This window comes from Podarcis cretensis (assembly GCF_951804945.1).
Source record: "Podarcis cretensis genome assembly, chromosome: 13".
Taxonomy (NCBI): domain Eukaryota; kingdom Metazoa; phylum Chordata; class Lepidosauria; order Squamata; family Lacertidae; genus Podarcis; species Podarcis cretensis.
Genome location: NC_137182.1, coordinates 54,364,225 through 54,385,742, shown reverse-complemented (window position 1 = coordinate 54,385,742; position 21,518 = coordinate 54,364,225). Strand labels below are relative to the sequence as shown.

General features: G+C 50.8%; 1 protein-coding gene across 1 annotated transcript in view; it reads right to left on the bottom strand.

Moving 5' to 3' along the window:
• The window catches only part of TMEM102 (transmembrane protein 102), an 84,148-nt gene extending 64,324 nt beyond the window's left edge, over positions 1-19,824 (bottom strand). The window contains exons 1-5 of the mRNA XM_079952014.1: positions 19,820-19,824; positions 18,853-18,943; positions 17,688-17,887; positions 13,610-15,760; positions 11,289-11,521 (exon numbers count right to left, since the gene is read on the bottom strand). Coding sequence (XP_079808140.1) covers positions 14,742-15,760; positions 17,688-17,887; positions 18,853-18,917 — 1,284 coding nt within the window. The 5' untranslated portion in view covers positions 18,918-18,943; positions 19,820-19,824 and the 3' untranslated portion in view covers positions 11,289-11,521; positions 13,610-14,741. The remainder of the gene's footprint in view (positions 1-11,288; positions 11,522-13,609; positions 15,761-17,687; positions 17,888-18,852; positions 18,944-19,819) is intronic.
• Positions 19,825-21,518: the final 1,694 nt, after the last annotated feature.

Here is a 21,518-nt window from a genome sequence, read left to right as displayed (position 1 = left end):
GAAGGGATGCTCGGTTTGAGTACCAGTGCCTCTGAGCATGCGCAGAGTGCTTTTTCTCTGGTTGTGTGTGTGAAGGGTTTTTTTGGTCGACGCCGTTTTCTAACGTGCACCAAACAAGAGGGGTGTTACGGCGATGGAGGAAAGTTTAAAGGCAAGAAGCGAAACCGCAGGGTAGGCCACAGAATGAGTACAGTTGCACAGGGGTCAAGAAGCAAAATAATATCTGTGTTATAATAACAATAATAATTTTAATTTATACCCCGCCCTCCCCATCCAAGGCTGGGCTCAGGGCGGCTAACAAGCAATAATAAAAACAAGTTGAATGAGTACAACTTAAAAACAAGATTAAAATACAACATTAAAATATTGAAACATTAAAATATTAAATAATATTATTATCTGGTTATCAGGGCGCCACTGAAATTCGAAATGCCCGCGTCCTCCTCTGATTCCGCCTGGTCATCGGAAGAACCTTCCAATGTCAAGAATTTGGCGTGTTGCTCTTCGTCTCTTTCCTCTCCCCTCCTCGTTCCTTTTCCTTTTGTGCCGTGATTTTTTCAGACCCTCACCCTAATCCTTTAATCTGCTGACCTGAAGATTCAAGGCTCCTGGAGGTTTGGCTGGCCAACCTAGAGACTTCAGATCTGACAAGGCTAGAAGCCACCGAGAAGGCCCAAAGCCGAGCAGAGAACCCAGGAGTCCGAGTCCTTTCCAGAAGCGGAAGCGATTGAAGAGGCACTTAAAGCGGGAGAAGACGTTTCTCCGGAGAGCTGTAATTAATGGGTGCGCCTATCAAATTTTCATAAGTGTTTCTGTTCGCTGACAGCTCCCTGTCCGGTGGCCAAGGGCTATTGGCTCAGCCCCAGCCAAGACAGGGACCTGAAGGCGGCTACTGCCCCCTGATGGCCAAAGTGGGAACTGTGTGTATTGGGTAGGGCAGGACTTCTGGCTCTGGCGGACACCTGAACCCCGAACCCTGATGTGCAGAGCGGGTCATAGACTGAACCCCGCTAAATGGAGCAGTTTCCATAGGTTTGAAGCCAGCTGACGATTGCAGCCTTTGTGGCCAGGCAGGTGCCCCAAAGGAAACCAACAAACAGGATTCGAATTCAAGATCCCTCTCCCTTCCTGTTGTTTCGAGCAACTGGGATTCAGAAGCATCACTGTCTGGAGGCAGTTGCAGGATGGATGGCGGCTAACAGATTGAGGTTGAATCCTGACAAGACAGAAGGACTGTTTTGGGGGGACAGGAGTTGAGCAGGTGTGGGGGACTCCCTGGTCCTGAATGGGGTAACTGTGCCCCTGAAGGACCAGGTGCGCAGCCTGGGAGTCATTCTGGACTCACAGCTGTCCATGGAGGTGCAGGTTAATTCTGTGTCCAGGGCAGCTGTTTATCAGCTCCATCTGGTATGCAGGATGAGACCCTCCCTGCCCGCAGACTGTCTCGCCAGAGTGGTGCATGCTCTGGTTATCTCCCGCTTGGACTACTGCCATGCGCTCTGTGTGGGGCTACCTTTGAAGGTGACCCGGAAACCACAATTAATCCTGAATGCGGCAGCTAGACTGGTGACTGGGAGACCACATAACACCGGTCTTGAAAGACCTACATTGGCTCCCAGTACGTTTCCAAGCACAATTCAAAGTGTTGGTGCTGACCTTGAAAGCCCTAAACGGCCTCAAAGGCCCAGTAGACCTGAAGGAGCATCTCCACCCCCATCGTCCAGTCCGAACACTGAGGTCCAGCTCCGAGGGCCTTCTGACGGTTCCCTCCCTGCGAAAAGCCAAGTTACAGGGAAGCAGGCAGAGGGCCTTCTCGGTGGTGGCACGGTGCTCAGAAACGTCCTGGGAGCCAATGAAGGTCTTTCCAGACGGTGTTATGTGGTCCCGGCGGCCGCTCCCAGTCCCCAGTCTGGCTGCCGCGTTCTGGATTTATTGCAGTTTCCAGGTCACCTTCAAGTGTAGCCCCATGTAGAGCACATTGCAGTAGTCCAAGCGGGAGATAACCAGAGCATGCACCACTCTGGCCAAACAGTCCGCAGGCAGGGAGGGTCTCATCCTGCGTACCAGCCTCTCTTCCCCCCCTCCTTGGCCTGAAATCCTCCATTTGCAGTTTGCCTCCGAGTCTCAGATGCTGGGGGAGCCAGTGGAGAGTCCTGCTTGTGGCCTCCCTGAGCTGTCCACCGTTGGAAACAGTATACTGGGTTTCACCATCCTTTACTGCGATCCATCGGGTCTGTGTTCCAGACCCAGTGGCTATAAACACCCCCTGCAAGAAAAAAACCCCTCACACCATCTCCTTTCCACCTTCCACCTAGCCAAAGCCAATTTCATGATCGATAGCTGGGGAGGGGGTCTTATCCCCCCCCCGCACTTATCCTGAAACACCCCCTTCCTCCCCAAAAGGCTTTCCAGAGGTTCCCTGGACCTGTTATGCAAAGAGCTCCGTGCGAGGCAATGAAATCCATTAGCAGAATAATGGACCACATTCAGCGTTTACGTTCCTGCTATAAAACCCTCATTTTCTCTCTCCCTCTCCCGCTCTCCGATAATAAATAATAAAGATTTCTTTAAAAAAAAAAAAAAAAAGCTTTTCGCAGCTCTGGCCTCTTCCAAGGCAATTTGCTAATTGCCTAGACAGAACTCCCTGGCTTGGCTCGGTGATATCTCAGCCTGCCGGGGGGGGGGGGGTCAGGGCCTGTGGGAAGAGCTGTGCCAGGGGGGGTCAGGGCCTGTGGGAAGGCCTGGCAAGGAATCCCCAAATGTGGGGGGTTCAGGGGTCCTTTTGCAAGCAACTTGCATCTCTACAGGGCCCTGGTCTCATGAGACAGAGCGTTCCACCAGGCCGGAGCCAGTGTTGAGAAGGCCCTGGCTCTGGTTGAAGCTAATCTAACTTTCTTAGGGCCCGGGACCTCTAGGGTGTTGCTATTTATGGACCTTGAGGCTCTCCATGGGGCATACCGGGAGAGGCGGTCCCGTAGGTACGAGGGTCCTAGGCCGTGAAGGGCTTTAAAGGTCAAAACCAGCACCTTAAATTTGACCCTGTACTCCACCGGGAGCCAGTGTAGCTGGTATAGCACTGGGTGAATATGCTCCCATGGCAGAGACCCTGTAAAGAGCCTCGCTGCAGCATTCTGCACCCACTGGAGTTTCTGGGACAGCTTCAAGGGCAGCCCCACATAGAGCGAATTACAGTAGTCAAGCCTGGAGGTGACCGTCGCGTGGATCACTGTGGCCAGGTCGGGCCGGGAAAGGTAAGGGACCAACTGCTTGATGCGGCGAAGGTGGAAAAATGTCGCCTTGGCTGTTGCTGTAACCTGCGCCTCCATGGAAAGGGAGGCGTCAAGGATTACACCCAAACTCTTAACGGGAGGCAATGGCACTAATTGGGCCCCCGCAAGAGAAGGGAGTTAGTCCCTCATCCCCATGCCATCCCGACCCAGCCAGAGGACCTCTGGATTTAGTTTCAATTGGCTCCCATGAAACCATCCAGCCACGGCTTCCAAACATCTGGTCAGTGTGTCCAGGGCCGAGTCGGTGTGGCTGTCCATCAGCAGATAGAGCTCATCAGCATATTGGTGACAGCCCAGCCCAGCTTAGAAACGAACGTGAAAATAGCGTGCAAAATTCATTATATGTGCGGGGTGGGCAAAGCTTGCATTGGCAAAACTGTGTATTTTCAGCAAAACTGCGTGAAGGAAAACTGTGTATATTCAAGAGAAACCCACGCTTAAATTCTAATGAATTTTCACAGTGACTCTTTAAAAACACAATCTGTGTAAGAACACAAGAAGGACCTGCTGGATCAGAGCTTCTAGTTCTCACAGTGGCAAACCAGATGCCCATTATGGGAAACCAGCGAACAGGATTCGAACACAGGATTCGCCCTCTCCTCTCCTTCAGCTTCCAGCAACTGGTATTCAGAAGCATTGCTTTTTCCAGCTGTGGTGGCGGAGCATAGCCGTCCTGGCTAGTAGCCATCGATAATAATAATGATAATAATAATAATGATAATAATAAATTTTATTTATACCCCGCCCTCCCCGGCCAGAGCTGGGCTCAGGGCAGCTAACACCAATAAAATCACAGTAAAAACATAATAGGGTAAAAAAAGAGGGGGGGGGGGAACCACTAGTGAAAATACAGGTTAAAATGCAATTTAAAATGCAGCCTCATTTTAAAGTACAGTAGCCCATAGGTCAAGACCATAAGGGGAGGGAAACATAAGGGTCAGACTGAGTCCAAACCAAAGGCCAGGCGGAACAGCTCTGTCTTGCAGGCCCTGCGGAAAGATGTCAAGTCCCGCAGGGCCCTAGTCTCTTGGGACAGAGCGTTCCACCAAGTCGGGGCCAGTACTGAAAAGGCCCTGGCCCCAGTTGAGACCAATCTAACCACCTTGAGGCTCAGGACCCTCCAAAGTGTTGTTATTTGTGGACCTCTCCGCAGGGCATACCAGGAGAGGCGGTCCCGTAGGTACGTGGGTCCTTGGCCTACTAGGGCTTTAAAGGTCAAAACCAGCACCTTAAACCTGACCCTGTACTGCACCGGGAGCCAGTGCAGCTTGTATAGCACCGGGTGAATGTGATCCTGCGGCGTAAGGAGCCTCGCTGCGGCATTCTGCACCCGCTGGAGTTTCTGGCTCAGCTTCACCTCCTTGAATTTGCCCAACCCTCTTTCAAAGCCATCCAGGTGAGTGGCCATCACTGCCTCCTGTGGCAGGGAGTTCCGCAGTTGAACCCTGTGCCGCACGGCAGAGAAATTCCTTTTCTGGCTTCCGAACCTTCCGGCATCCGGTTCCTTTGCGTATCCCCACGTTCTGTTGCTATGGGAGAAGGAGGAATGCTTCTTCAATGCCAGGTGTAATTTCGTCACCCCAATCGCGTCGCCTCTTCTTCCTCCCCTTTCCTCTAAATTAAAAAAAGTCCCTCCCTTTGGGTGGCTGTTTCCTGAACTTGGAGGAGACTGGGAAAAGGAAAATCGGATTTGCACATCCCTAGGTGTTCGTGTTAGCGGGAGGCCACCTTTGGGAATCGCTTTTCCCAGCCTGCCCTTCATTAATTCCGATTCCCAGGTTTAATATTTATTTTCTGCAGCAGTTGCTGAATCAGGGACTTGCGAAACGCGGGAAAGAGGTGCAATAAATTTCAAGCGGCCAATGTCTTTGATCTTGTGGCTTCCCTCTCTGTCCCCCCTCCTTATGATGCAGCTAATTTTTTTGGGGGGGGGGGAGGGCAGGTGGAGGTTAACCTCTCCGCATTTCTCTGTTAAGCTGCTTCCCCCTGCTGGCGATGATTTCGAAGCGAGGCCTAATATTCATTATTCCAGGGCAGGCCCCGAATAAATCCCTTGTTATTCTAGACCACGTCCGAATTTGCTCAGAATTTAAGCCTCGCTGATCATCCTTCTGCCGCCTCGATTGATTTGGGGGGTTGGGGTGGGGAGAAAGACGCTCTTCCGTCACGCTAAAACTCAGGCATCACCCGCCGCACTTGACGGACAGGGCGGTCAAAAGGAAGCTCTTAATCACGCCGCTAATTGGCTTATTAATTAATTAGAGAGCTGCGTGGCCGGTCACCGGCTTAAGTAGCGTTGGCAAATGAGATTAGGCGAATTCTTGGAAAGCGAAATTCTCTGCAAGCGCCAATCGTGCCATCGTGCAGTTTAAAAGCGAGCAACTTGCTCCTGAAAATCCTGGGAATTATAGTTCCCCACCGCACCGAACTAGAATTCCCGGCGCCCTTAACAAAATTACAAGTCCCAGGGTGCTTTGCGGCGAGCCGTGTGCCTTTGAATTGTTTGGTGTTTTAGTTTCTGAAGCAAAGGTGCCTATGGATCTTAAACTAGAATATACAACAGAAAATGTTATTTGGAATTATTGGACTCTTACGTTTATGTAGGAAAGGACTGCGCTGCACTGCAGGGGGGTGGAGACAGGAATAAGGATAATGCTTATTTGAAACACGTTTTTTTTTACAGTGTCCTAGGCTTACTAAGTTTTGGGGGAAAGTATTGGATTGTATAAACATGACTGTGCAGAAAAAAGTTAAATTTTTCAAAGGAAAATATTCTTTTGAATTACATGCCTTCTATATAGAATTTGACAATTGGACACTGTAAATGGATTTTTCATGCCAAAAGACTGATGCACTGGAAAGATACACCTGTTAGTCAATGGACTGAATACATGACAAAACTTTCAATTTGTGAATGGATTGCTTACAGACATAGACTTTGTATGGACAAGTAGAACGATATTTGGAACATATTTATAAAAAGCATAAAGGTAAAGGTAAAGGTACCCCTGCCCGTACGGGCCAGTCTTGACAGACTCTGGGGTTGTGCGCCCATCTCACTCAAGAGGCCGGGGGCCAGCGCTGTCCGGAGACACTTCCGGGTCACGTGGCCAGCGTGACATCGCTGCTCTGGCGAGCCAGAGCCGCACACGGAAACGCCGTTTACCTTCCCGCTGGTAAGCGGTCCCTATTTATCTACTTGCACCCGGGGGTGCTTTCGAACTGCTAGGTTGGCAGGCGCTGGGACCGAACGACGGGAGCGCACCCTGCCGCAGGGATTCGAACCGCCGACCTTTCGATTGGCAAGTCCTAGGCGCTGAGGCTTTAACCCACAGCGCCACCTGCGTCCCAAAGCATAGGAGTTTATAAATAAACCATGAAGGTATTTAGATAATAACAGTTGTGTACCTAGATACTAGACAAGCGTGTGTGGAATTGTAGAGTGCATATATAGTGATATAATATACAGTGGCACCTTGGTTCTCAAACTTAATCCATTCCAAAACCAAAGCGTTCCAAAACCAAGGCACGCTTTTCCATAGAAAGTAATGCAAAATGGATTAATCCGCTCCAGACTTTTAAAAACAACCCTTAAAACAGCAATTTAACATGAATTTTACTATCGAACGAGGCCATTGATCCGTAAAACCCAGCCAGATGGGCGGGGTATAAATAATAAGTTGTTGCTGTTGTTCCCTGTAGCTTTGCTTCTCGCAAGGGAGGGAACTGCCAGAAGGCCCTCGGAGCTGGACCTCAGCGTCTGGACAGAATGATGGGGGTGGAGACGCTCCTTCAGGTCTACTGGGCCTTTGAGGCCGTTTAGGGCTTTCAAGGTCAGCACCAACACTTGGAATTGTGCTCGGAAACGTACTGGGAGCCAATGTAGGTCTTTCAGGACCAGTGTTATGTGGTCTCGGCGGCCGCCCCCAGTCACCAGTCTGGCTGTCGCATTCTGGATTAGTTGTAGTTTCCGGGTCACCTTCAAAGGTAGCCCCACGTAGAGCGCATGGCAGTAGTCCAAGCGGGAGATAACCAGAGCATGCGCCACTCTGGTGATACAGTCCACAGGCAAGGAGGGTCTCATCCTGCGTACCAGATGGAGCTGGTAAACAGCTGCCCTGGGCACAGAACTGACCTGCGCCTCCATGGACAGCGGTGAGTCCAGAATGACTCCCAGGCTGCACACCTGGTCCTTGAGGGGCACAGTTGCCCCATTCAGGACCAGGGAGTCCCCCACACTTGCCCGCCCCCTGTCCCCCCAAAACAGTACTTCTGTCTTGTCAGGATTCAACCTCAAATACAAAAGCAACACTGGATACCAGTCGCCCAAAGCCACAGGAGGTGAGAGGGCTCCTGTGTTTGCAGGTTTCCCATGAGGGGTGGTTAAATCCGGTTGACCCCTGTGAAAACAGAATGCAGGACTCGATCGGTCTCCTTTGGCCTGATCCGGCCGGCTCTGTTCTTAAATCCTAGCGAGAAACAAACAGCCAAAGCCATCGGCACATGCAAATCTTCTGTCCTCTTTTTCCTGGCTTAATAAGGAATCCCTTTGCCTCCCCCGCCATCTGTCTGGCCCCAGTCAATTTCATAACCAGCCCCATTAAGCCGCAATTGGTTGTTGTGTTTTAATTTCCCACTTTTCCCTCTTCCGAAAGCCAGGACATCTCGGCTCGCCCGGATTTCCATCGGCCTCCCAGGGTCAAAACTCTCTCTTCTTTTCGGGAAGTGTGCCAGAAAGGGGGCTTTAAAGATTAGCGCTGACATGAGGGATTTGAGAGTCGCCCGGAAGACGGAGGCAAGGCCAGAAGGGCGAGCGAAGCGGGCCTACAACACCCCCTCTCTCTCACCCACGTTTTGCAGCCGGGGAGGGCGAGGAGAGGGAAGACTTTGCAGGAGGGGGAATTTTCGCCTGCAGCAGATTCTCCCCTGGGGAGGGACAAACTGCACCCTGAAATAAATAAATTAAGGTCTTATGTATATAAAAAAAAGGTAAAGGGACCCCCTGACCATTAGGTCCAGTCGTGGCCGACTCTGGGGTTGCGGCGCTCATCTCGCTTTACTGGCCGAGGGAGCCGGGGTACAGCTTCCGGGTCATGTGGCCAGCAGGACTCAGCCGCTTCTGGCAAACCAGAGCAGCGCACGGAAATGCCGTTTACCTTCCCGCTGGAGCGGTACCTATTCATCTACTTGCACTTTGACGTGCTTTCGAACTGCTAGGTGGGTAAGGACAAGATGGTGGGACAGTGTTCTCGAAGCTACCAGCATGAGTTTGACCAAACTGCGGGAGGCAGTGGAAGACAGGAGGGCCTGGCGTGCTCAGGTCCAGAGGGTCACGAAGAGGCGGACACGACTAAACGACTAAACAACAACAACAACAACAACATGTTTTTACTGTAATTTTACTGGTGTTAGCTTCCCTGAGCCCGGCTCTGGCCGGGGTATAAATAAAAATTATTATTATTATTATTATTATTATTATTATTATTATTAGGCAGCTCTTATCTCCACTCCACCACTGCCCTCCTTGCAACAATAATTTGATTTTTCACAAGGCTGGTTGGAAAAAAATGGGTTTATAAAAGCAATCCTCTGGCGCCCTCTGCAGGCACACCAGCAAACCAGTTAACCCTCATTGGATGCTAAGGGCAGCCTTCTACAACAAGGACCTGGGCGCTGGACTACAACTCCCATGAGCGCCTGCCAGCATGCCAGAACACTTGGAGGGGGCCAGGTTGGGGAAAATCTGTCCTAGGGGGTTGCAGTGTGTGCATGCAGCTGTTTTCAGTTACCTGGAGCTGAAAATGTGGAGGGGGGTCATTCTACGCCAAATCAGCTGATTTTAATACTCAGCCATGCTCTCACAACTCAGATTTTATTCAAAAAAAATTATGTGCAGATGAGATAACCTCAAATTAATTTTTAAAGATTTTTTGGTCCAAAATCGGGTGCCGGAGAATTTTTTTTTAATTCTGATTTTCGGGCGATTTAGGCTAACTCCAATTTCTGCATCAGTTTAGGGGGCAAACCCCTGTTTTGCTTATTTTTCAACCATTTGGGCTTATTTGGGTATCAAAATAAAGCTAATTGTGGTCTCTTTCAAAATAAGGTATACAAATAGTATTAAGTGCAGCAGAAAAGGGTCACTGACCATTCAAAGCAAATTTTTGTCATTTTATTTCGGGTAGGTTCGGATAAGCCATAGCGTGCAAACCACAACTATCACATGTATCATAGGTGTTTTTTTTTTGTAGAATGGGCTAACCGTGTACTTGTTATGTTTTAAAAATAAGGAGGGTGTTTTTTGTGGTTATAAAATAAATTGATTTTGAAGTGTGTTTTTTTACAATTTATTATTATTTTTTGTACAGGTTTAAGGTCTCACTGAGCCTGAATATATTTTAAAAATTAAGTTTAATGATTATTTAATTTAAAAAAAGCACACGGCAACAGGTGATTTGGTGTGGAATGATCCGGAGGAGAGAGAGGAGCAGGGGTTTTTTGGCTCAGGACGGCCAACTTTCCAGCTAGCAACTGTTACTGTGCAGTGGGATCCGCACGGGTTAGCCCAGCAATCACACCCTTTTTCTCATCCAGAGAAAACATTAGCTGCTCATATCTCCCCATTGGACTGCTGCCGAAAGCACAGGAGCAGTCACAGCCACGGTCAGTTGGCAACCCCTCTTTTTTAAAATCAAGGATTCGGTAGGGCGAAGAGCAGAAAGTTCAAACGCCTCTGTGTATATTGAAGACTTGGTTGTCCAAAAATAAAAATAAAAAAGGAAGTCAACCTGGAGTCCTCCAGCTGTTTGGGTCTGAAGGAATGGGTTTCCCAAACCCCAAAATCTGACTGTGCAGGCAGTCTGAAATGGGCCCCCAAATCCCCATTTTTCCTTCTCCAAGGGTGCATTAGCTAAAAACCATTAACTTGAGCTCTTGAGCAAATGTATAACAGGAACCCAGCTGTATAAACAAAGCTCTCTCCTTCATCAGTCCGTGACATCTTTAAAGTTAAATATTACAAATATTATGCCTGAATATATCCTTCCAACTTGACAGCTCAGGGAAGTCACCTAACTTTAAAAATGATATAAAATCATCTCCTTTCCCAGTTCCCCCCATTCCAAAGCTATTTTCCCCTGGCAAAAGGACTCCGGCAAGTTCTCAGAGGGGAAAATTGCTGGGCTGATTGTTAGCCAAAGGAAGCCAAATCTCATCCCCTGACTCGCCTCAGGCTCCAGACATGCAAAGGAACTTCTATTGTACTTTTGGGTGGTGGGTACTTAAGACATGTGGGACGCAGGTGGCGCTGTGGGTTAAAGCCTCAGCGCCCAGGACTTGCCGATCGAAAGGTCGGCGGTTCGAATCCCTGCGGCGGGGTGCGCTCCCGCTGCTCGGTCCCAGCGCCTGCCAACCTAGCAGTTCGAAAGCACCTCCGGGTGCAAGTAGATAAATAGGGACCGCTTACCAGCGGGAAGGTAAACGGCGTTTCCGTGTGCGGCTCTGGCTCGCCAGAGCAGCGATGTCACGCTGGCCACGTGACCCGGAAGTGTCTCCGGACAGCGCTGGCCCCTGGCCTCTTAAGTGAGATGGGCGCACAACCCCAGAGTCTGTCAAGACTGGCCCGTATGGGCAGGGGTACCTTTACCTTTACCTTTACTTAAGACATATTTGTCTATGCTCATCTTATACCTGAGTCTTGCCCTGCCATGTCTGCTTACGCTAATCTTGTACCAAAGACTTGTCTGGACATGTTTGCCAAGGTTAACCCCTCCCCTTCGAACTGTATTCTGGGATGTGGTGGGAAAGTTTTAAAAGTCTTTGTCACCCCGTCCTCAGGGTTCAAAATTTGCTCTTTGAACCTACTGCGCAATAAACTTTGGTCTACAGCTATTTGCTCCGGTTGGTGGCTGGACTCCTTCCTTTATTCCGCAGGGACCCGCAGGCTCCGCTCAACCAGCTGGGGGACTGAGCAGCCTCACACCTAGATTTTTCCATAACACCCAAGATAAGGAATACAGTGGCGCCCCGCAAGACGAATGCCTCGCAAGACGGAAAACCCGCTAGACGAAAGGGTTTTCCGTTTTGGAGGTGCTTCGCAAAACGAATTTCCTATGGGCTTGCTTCGCAAGACAAAAATGTCTTGCGAGTTCCTGCAGGGTTCCCCCCCCCTTTTCCCCAAGCCACTAAGCCGCTTATCAGCTGATCCGCTAAGCCGCTTAACAGCTGATCCGCTAATCCGCTAATAGCGCTAATCCGCTAATGGGCTTGCTTCGCAAGACGAACAAACCGCAAGACGAAGAGACTCGCGGAACGGATTCTTTTCGTCTTGCGAGACACCACTGTACAGGAACACCCTTTTATGGTCAAGAGTACCGGAACAGGAACATCTGTTTATGGTCATGGATGTCAATTTACGTGTATAAGCTGACGTGGCTGGATTCCTGGGGAGGGGGCAAGGGGACCAGAAAGGGTATATAAGCTGTGTGTAACCGCTCTTGCTATGAGCTGACCACATAAGTGCCTTCTGCTATCCGGAGAGCAGAATAAACTCTTTCTCTGAACCAAACCTCGGTGTCATTTGACTTCCTTCCCCCCATCCAAGAGCAACGCTCACCCAACCAATCGGTAAAGTCTAATAAGGCTACAGGTCTACAACTCCCATCTGGCTTGGTGGAGATGGTGGGAATTGTAGTGCCAAACAGGTTGGCGGAAGCTGATATAGCCATTTCTACCCGACACAGACCAGCCTCTTTTGCCCTGCTCAAACGGCAAAGTTAGTCGTCCTTTATTGCATATTATTCACCTCGCGTACAAAGATCGCCGCCGAATATAAGACACAATTTCTCCAAAGGCCTACGAAGCGCATTCCACTTTTTACGAAAAATCTTATTCTCGTCCTTCAATATCGATTTTAGGTCTACAATTTCAAGATGTCGGCACCAAATCTGACCGAAAGGTTTGGCCTACAAATACCCGTGTTTGGCATTTCCGTTAAACAGGGTTCAGTTGTTTTACTCAAGAGTAGATTTCCTGGAGTTAGTAAACCTAACTAATAAATTGAAAATCTGCAAACGACCCTTCTTCAAAAATGCGATTGCCGCAAGGATAGCGACGTGATTCCTGAGCTCCTAACTCGCACCTGCCTTGACCAGCATGCCCAACGGTCAGCGATTATGAGAGTTATAGGGTAGCCTTCGCCAGCTGGGTGCAAATCAATCTGTTTTGGACTATGGTTCCCATAAGCCACCAGCACTAGCCTCCTGCGCCAGCGGAGGCTGATGGGAATTGTAGTCCAAAGCACACCCAGAGGTCGCCAGGTTGTGGGGCAGGGAGGCTGTTTGATGGAAATCATCAATGGTTAGGGTCTCCAACCCAAGGCTTTACCCAGCCCCAAAGAAACAGGAGTTGATTTGTTAAATTTTTAAGTGCTTAGGTAGCGGTCGGGGGGCATTAACAGTCCAATGGCAGCATTCCCTCCCATCCCATATAAGAAATCCGTCTAAAAATCTGTCTAAAATTTTTTTAGACAGTCCCACTGAGTCACCCAGTGACCTTTCTCTTTGGCAAGACGCTACACCGGTAGAACAGCAGCCTGAAGTTGCATACCCAAAAGCTAGAGGAGCGCCCCAGGCACATTGCATCACTTTTTGACATTGGTTTAAGGCACAATTGAAGGTTGTGCGGTGCAAAGTCCCGTCTCCCCGATCCTATGGCTCTGCCCCATTAGATTTGCGTCCCCCTTTCCTGCCCCCCATTGCAATGGTTTGCACCCTTCCTCTTAATCTGTGGGACCCTTAGCACACCAGGCATACGGCTCCCATCATCCCCGGCCACTGGGCGTGCTTGCCAGGGCTGGGAGGGTGTGGGAGTTGTAGTTTAGGGCCCCACAGATGTGGGGAAAGGGGAAAGGAGAGGGTGCAATAATTCAGCTTCCCAGTTTCGTATAGGGCCCCGTCTGTGCCGTTGTCTTCCAAGCTCTCTTATACCGCTTTAACCGTCCTGGCTCCGACCACCTCCAACAAGAATCCTGGGAGTTGTAGTTTGTTAAGGGGTCCAAGTGTTGTAAGAGACCCCTGTATTCCCATCACAGAGTTACAGTGGTGCCCCACAAGACGAATGCCTCGCTAGACGAAAGGGTTTTCCGTTTTGGAGGTGCTTCGCAAAACGAATTTCCTATGGGCTTGCTTCGCAAGACGAAAATGTCTTGCGAGTTCCTGCGGGGTTTTTTTCCTCCCCCCCCCTTTTTCTAAGCCGCTAAGCCGCTTATCAGCTGATCCGCTAAACTGCTAAACCGCTTATCAGCTGATCCGCTAAGCCACTAAGCCGCTAATCAGCTGATCCGCTAAGCCGCTTATCAGCGGATCCGCTAAGCCGCTTATCAGCTGATCCGCTAAGCCGCTAAGGTGCTAATAGTGCTAATCCGCTAAGCCGCTAATGGGCTTGCTTCGCAAGACGAAAAAACCGCAAGACGAAGAGACTGGCGGAACGGATTCTTTTCATCTTGCGAGGCACCGCTGTATAAGTCCCGGAGTTCCCCGGAAGAGGTATTGATGGTTAAACATCCGAAAGGAATTAGGGAGGAATCTTCAGACAACACTCAGCAAATTTAGCATACTATAGTTCCCGGGATTGTTCAGCGGGGGAGCCATGGCTGTTTAAAGAGGTATGATCCTGTATTAAAGGTATGGTGCAATGAGGCTATGGAAAGAGAATTCAGGAACCTCTCCTTGGCCACATTGAAACTGCCGTGGTTTTGGGAATTCCTGTGAGCTGAAGTTTGTTACGGACAGTGCTTTTTTCTGGGGGTAAGCATACCCCTAAACATTTTGTGAATATAATGGGAGAAGAAACTATTTTTAAAGAAAAAAACAGTTTCTTCTCCAGCACGGTGAACCGCCAGTTCCATTGCTGTCCTCTGATGGCAGCCTTTTGTCCCTTTACTGTATTTATTTTCCCCGATTTGAACGATAAAATGGTGGTTTTCTGGAGTCAAAAGGAGGGGACCCCTAAACATTTTTTTTTTTTAAGAAAAAAGCACTGGTTACGGGTTTTCAAGAGTTACTTCGAGACCCCTGTATTCCCACCCCAGAGCTACGATTCCCAAAGAAGGGAGACGGTTTGTTGAACCCCTCTGGCATTTGTAGCTCTATGAGGGGAATGGGGGTCCCCTCTGAACCCTCAACACCGTTAATAACGGACAGCTCCCAGAATCCTTTGGGGCAGCGGTTCACAGCCTGTGGGTCCCCTGTGGACTACAACTCCCATCATCCCTGAGCTCTGGCCTTGCTAGCTAGGGATGATGGGAGTCATAGTCCAACAACCTCTGGGGACCCACAGGTTGAGAAAGGCTGCTTTGTGGGGAAGCCATGATTGCTTCACCAATGGGCGAAGGCGGCCATCGTTGGCACCATTTTTCTACCTGAAGCCAAAGTGCCCGTTCCGTGGAAGGTGTCACGGCGCCGCGGGGGACGCAACCCGCTCCCTGAAGGCCTTGGCCAACCGTTTGGCTTCCTTGGCGCCCTCCACGGCTCGCCGGAGGAACCGGCATGGGTCGGCCCTCACCCAGGCGACCTCCCGGGCCAGGCCCTCAAGGGCCGGCCAAGCGAGCCCTTCCAGAAGGTTCCACTGCGGCAGGAAGTAGCTGGGGAGGCGCCGGTGCGCCAAGCCGGCGGAGAGGTCGTCCAAGAGACCCAGCAAGGCGTGCGCCGCGTTCTCGTCCCGGCCGAGGTAGCTGGACGGCAGCCGCTCGCACGACCACAGCGCCAAGGTGAAGAGGTGGTAGGGCCCTAGGCCTCCGCGCAAGTCGCAGCCCAGCATGGCCATGGCGGCCTGGAGAGCGCGGAGAAGGGGCGGGGGCAGGATCCGGCGGAGGTGCAGCTCACTGGCCGAAAAGGCCAGGCGCCAGGCGCCAAAGGACGCGGACGGTATGAGGTAAAAGCTGCCAGCCGCTTCTTCGTCCTTTAACTTGCCGTCCCAGAAATGGGCTTGCGCCAGCCACGACTGGGCAACTTCCGGCCAGCCCTTGAAGGCCACAACCGGGAGGACGTCGTAGAGGACGCGGCGAAGGCCGACGCGGACGATCAGGGAGGTGACAGAGCCACGCCGCTCGACCCGGATGTCCGTGTCGGCAGGGAAGGAGCGTGAGAGCCAGTCGCAAACCAGCTCGGCCGACAGGTGGGCCTCGTCGCCCGAGCAGCAGTCCGACCAGCGGGTCAGCGTCTCGGGGCCGAAGGGCTGTAGGCTGATCTGTGCATGGCCCGGGGGGCTCTGCTTCATGTCCAAGGTGACGGGGACCCCAGCCGCGCTCAGAACGGGCACCAGGAGGGTGAAATCGGCGTCATAGTCGCCCCCAGCGGAAAGAGGGCACAGGGTGCCAGGATCGACATGGACGGTGCCCCGCTGGGCTCCGCCGGACAGGATCAAGTAGCGGTTGATGGGAGGAAGTTTCCCCTCGGATTTCTGGACCTGACCTGGCGGGAGGAAAAAAGAAATAGGAGACTTGAGACCCCTGTTTGACCCCCTTCATTTTGGGGGGCCTGGTTCACCCAGCCCTCCCTTAGAAAATGATTCCCTCTCTGCCTGGAAAGACCCCCACGGATAGTGCCCAAGGAGGTTCTGGTCAGCTGTTGCTGTTGGCATCTGTCTGCCTTGAGAGACAATGGAGTGTGCCTCCAGGGGTGAAGTCAAACTAGCAATGGAGTGCGCCTCTGGGGGGGAGTCAAACTGACAATGGAGTGTGCCTCCGGGGGTGAAGTCAAACGGACAATGGAATGCGCCTCTGGGGGTGAAGTTAATGGAGTGCACCTCTGGGGGTGAAGTAAAACTGACAATGGAGTGCACCTCCGGGGGGAGTCAAACCAACAATGGAGTGCACCTCTGGGGGTGAAGTCCAACTGACAATGGAGTGTGCCTCTGAGGGTGAAGTCCAACTGACAATGGAGTGTGCCTCTGAGGGTGAAGTCAAACCGACAATGGAGTGCACCTCGGAGGGGGGGAGTCAAACCAACAATGGAGTGCACCTCTGGGGGGGGAGTCAAACTGACAATGGAGTGCACCTCTGGGGGGGAGTCAAACTGACAATGGAGTGCGCTTCTGGGGGTGAAGTCAAACTGACAATGGGGTGCATCTCTGGGGGTGAAGTCAAACTGCTTTGTTAGCAGCTCCGAAGTGACTTCCCTGGGGCACAAGTCTAGACAGTGGGGGGGGGGGGACAGGCCTGCCCAAACGACAAGAACCCCCTCTCAGTCTCGCTGATATGGTCCAAAGGAAAGCAGAGCAAGATGTTTGGCACCAACCTGGCTGCAGGAGTTGCCGGAAGGAGACATACAAGGCCTCATCCAACCATCCCAGGGACTCCGCTCCACTATCAGCTCCATCTGGTGCGCAGAATGAGACCCTCCCTGCCCACAGAGTATCTGGCCGGAGTGGTGCATGCTCTGGTTATCTCCCGCTTGGACTACTGCAATGCGCTCTACGTGGGGCTGCCTTTGAAGGTGACCCGGAAACTACAACTAATCCAGAATGCAGCAGCTGGACTGGGGACTGGGAGACCACATAACACCAGTTCTGAAAGACCTCCATTGGCTCCCAGTACGTTTTCGAGCACAATTCAAAGTGTTGGTGCTGACCTTGAAAGCCCTAAACGGCCTCAAAGGCCCAGTAGACCTGAAGGAGCGCCTCCACCCCCATTGTTCACTGAGATCCAGCTTTGACGGCCTTCTGGCGGTTCCCTCACTGCGAGAAGTGAGGTTACAGGGAACCAGCCAGAGGGCCTTCTCGGTGGTGGCGCCCGCCCTGTGGAACACCCTCCCACCAGATGTCAAGGAAATAAACAGCTACCTGACTTTTAGAAGACATCTGAAGGCAGTATGGATCAAGAACATTTTTAATGTTTTATGTTTTATCCCTTTTTTATTACTATTACAGTGGTACCCCGGGTTACAGACACTTCAGGTTACATACGCTTCAGGTTACAGACTCCGCTAACCCAGAAATAGTACCTCGGGTTAAGAACTTTGCTTCAGGATGAGCAGCGGGAGGCCCCATTAGCTAAAGTGGTGCTTCAGGTTAAGAACAGTTTCAGGTTAAGAACGGACCTCCGGAACGAAGTAAGTACTTAACCCGAGATACCACTGTATTAATGTTCTGTTGGGAGCTGCTCAGAGTGGGTGGAGAAACCCAGCCAGACGGGTGGAGTATAAATATATTATTATTATTATTATTATTATTATTATTTGTGTAGGGTTTACCCCTGAGTCCTTTCTTCTCACGAAAATATCCCACAAGGCAGCGGAAGTTTAGGATCAGAGTTTTCCTACATGGGCTCCCTTCCCAGGTTGACCGTCTCCCTCTGTCCCCCTTTCCCAAACACCTTCCCCCTTTCCAGGGTCCACTCACCCAGCAGGGAGAAAACTTTATCCTTTGCACGGTGCAGTTCCGGGGCATCCCGGACGCCTGGGTCCCTGGCCTCGTATTCTTGGATGAGCTGGTTGATCTCTTCGATGCGTGCCCCGGAACGGAAATCCAGGTCTGTGAGAGGCTTGGCAGGGGCCGGCTTAGGGTTGGGGGGGTCCCCGAAAAGGGATGCCATCCCCCAACTTTCCAGCAGGAAGAACAGAGAGAGGGAGAGGGAGAGAGAGAAAAGGGGGGATGATCTTCTCACGACCTTCATTGGAAGAGAAAAACGACTTGATAAGGAGGTAGGATCCGGCTTCTGCAGCCAGCGCTCCCATTGAGACTGGCGGGGGGGGGGGGAGGCAGAAAGGCCCCCAGTTCATTCTAGGTTTATTTAAAGCATGCGAACGCTGCAAAAAGTGGGCAGTGCTGTGTAGTGGTTAGAGTGTTGGACTAGGACCTGGGAGAGAGACCCGGGTTCTGATCCCTACTCACTGGGAGACTCACTGTGGTGGCTGTTTCTGACGAATATTAAGAAATAAATTCACAGCTGGCAAAACCCCACCAACATTTGACTTTGATTGGTACAGACTAGTTGTTTTTTAATGTTTAAAATTTTTATTTTTTAACCAATAACCAAACACAAACATTGAAACCTCTCCCAGGCGGCTGATACATTGGGTAAAGGTAAAGGTAAAGGGACCCCTGACCATTAGGTCCAGTCATGACCGACTCTGGGGTTGCGGTGCTCATCTCGCTTTATTGGCTGAGGGAGCCGGCATACAGCTTCCGGGTCATGTGGCCAGCAGGACTAAGCCGCTTCTGGTGAACCAGCGCACGGAAATGCCGTTTACCTTCCCGCCAGAGCGGTACCTATTTATCTACTTGTACTTTGTGCTTTCGAACTGCTAGGTTGGCAGAAGCTGGGACCGAACAACGGGAGCTCACCCTATTGCGGGGATTCGAACCGCCGACCTTCTGATTGGCAAGTTCTAGGCTCTGTGGTTTAACCCACAGCGCTACCTGCGTCGATACATTGGGTATACATAATCAAAAATAACATATTCAAATCAACCATATGTACAATTTTATATACGTTAACACTCCTCCCTCCACAAGGTTTATTTAACTTTTAACATTTTAATTGCCCCACATTGTTCAAACCTACCCAAATAATTCCAATATCTTCTCAAATCGATCCTCCTCTTTCTCGCTGACCTTAAACCCCTTCATTCTGTGTATCTTCACAGTTAGATATTCTAAAATTACAATATTATTCATTTTTTTCCTCCGTTGGTTCACCCCTAGCTCCTCTGCATTTTTTCCAATTACTCTCTATAACCTGCCTGGCTGCAGTTCCCATCAATTTTACCCATTGACATTCCTCTTTTGTTTTTAACCCAGACTAAGAAGAATCATTAATTTAGATATTCCTACCCACAATTCCCGATTTTTCTATACCTGATTGGTACCGACTAGTAGACTTCTTTGTTATTTTCTGGCCCGGCTTCCAACTGAACCTCTTCCTCCTGTTTCGACATCACGCAAAACGTTTCGATTACTTTGTCAAGAAAAAGAACCCCGGGAGCTGCGCTTTATCCAGGCTGCTCGGAACTGTGGCCGGGGTAAAACTACAATTCGCAGCACCTGGTTAAGCTACAATTCCCACGGATCGTTTTGGGCAGTGATGGAGGAGAGAGAGGGGAAATTTGCTTTTCCGCGTCTGGTGAGACGCAGGTGGAGGGTGCTGGCGGGCGGGGCCACCCCTGGGCTCATTGCCAGCCAAAAGGCAGGCAGGTAGGTGAATAGGTAGGTAGGTGGGTGGGTGGCAGCTAGCCGAGGGCCGGCTCAGGTGGGTTTGCTCGCCCTCGGGGGCCAGACTCCGCTGCAAATATCTCGGATCTGGATGCGCAAGGGCGGGGAATGGCTCTGCCGGCGCACCTGGGCGCGCGATGGAGACCATCGCACAGGTAAAAGGCAGTTGCAACGACCCCTGTCCCTCCCTCCCTCCTTCCTCTCTCTCCCTTCCTCCTTCCTCCTTTTCTTTTCCTCTCCTCCCCTTCCCTCCCTCTCCCCCTCCGGCTTCTACCTGCTCCGCCGAGGAAATCCAGGAAGCCCGCTCACCTGCAACTTACCTGCCCAAGCGGAGGGCGCGCCCACAGCCAGGGAATCTCAGCTCCTAAGCACCCTGGGAAATGTAGTTTCTCCCCACTGACTCCAGGCGTGTCCCAAAGCATGCTGGGAAACGTAGTCTCCCCCCCCCCCTTTTTTCTTTTTAAAGCGCTCTCAAAAGGTCCTCCAAGGCACCTGGGGTAGGTTTGTCCGAAACAAGACATTTTCGTGGGGGAGGAGCGAAGTCTTGGCTCTATTTTCTACATCCAGGGCTAATTCAGTGCAGTCCTAACAGCCCTGGGACGTGTATTTTTCTCTCTTGGCCCCATCCAGCTGCAGTTGTAGTTTTTAATGTGGGTTTCCAAAATGCCTGCTTTGTGATTTCTGGCCCTTGGGCGTCCTTTCCAACTCTGCAATTCTGTGATTCTATGGATACAAATACCTGCTTTCCCGGGTGAGGTTTCCCCAGGTGAGGTTTTCCCAGTAGCGATGTATGGAAGTGAGAGCTGGACCATCAAGAAGGCTGATCTCCGAAGAATGGATGCTTTTGAATTCTGGTGCTGGAGGAGACTCTTGAGAGTCCCATGGACTGCAAGAAGATCAAACCTCTCCATTCTGAAGGAAATCAGCCCTGAGTGCTCACTGGAAGGACAGATCCTGAAGCTGAGGCTCCAAGACTTTGGCCTTCTCATGAGAAGAGAAGACTCCCTGGAAAAGACCCGGATGTTGGGAAAGATGGAGGGCGCAAGAAGAAGGGGACGACAGAGGACGAGATGGTGGGACAGTGTTCTGGAAGCTACCAGCATGAGTTTGACCAAACTGCGGGAGGCAGTGGAAGACAGGAGGGCCTGGCGTGCTCTGGTCCAGGGGGTCACGAAGAAGCGGACACGACTAAACGACTCAACAACATGGATGCAGATACCTGCATTCCCAGGTGAAGTTACTTCGCTGCTTGAAGCCTGAAACTTCCTAGTAACTGCAGCAGTATTACAGTAGTACCTTGGTTTCCTAACATAATCTGTTCCAGAAGACCGTTTGAGTTCCAAAACGTTCAGAAACCGAGGCGCAAAGGGCGGTCTGCAAATTTAATAGAGAAAATTGAGAAAAATAACATATACACTCGGCGGAAGCCGTTCGACTTCCGAGGCACCTTCGGAACTGGAAGTATTTACTTCCAGGTATACGGCGTTTGAAAACCGAAACGTTTGTCAACGAAGACTTTCAAAAACCAATGTACGGTATTACTGTACTTTAAACCTTTCCCCACTCAAAACCCACATACAGTGGTACCTCGGGTTAAGTACTTGATCCATTCCGGAGGTCTGTTCTTAACCTGAAACTGTTCTTAACCTGAAGCACCACTTTAGCTAATGGGGCCTCCTGCTGCCGCCACCACGCGATTTCTGTTCTCATCCTAAAGCAAAGTTCTTAACTCGAGGTATTATTTCTGGGTTAGTGGAGTCTGTAACCTGAAGCGTATATAACCCAAGGTACCACTGTACTGAGATATATACCCTCTCCCGTGTTATAGGAATTTTAAGGTCTCAAAAATCGAACAAATGTCGATCATTGCACAAGGAAAACACACATACATAAATATATTGTAATAAAAAATGTAAGGTCTTGTATATATATGTGGACCACATGTCTGGAGCAGCACAGGAAGACCGCTCTGAAACCACTTTGACTCCCAAACTGACCAAATGTTTTCTCTGCAAGGAG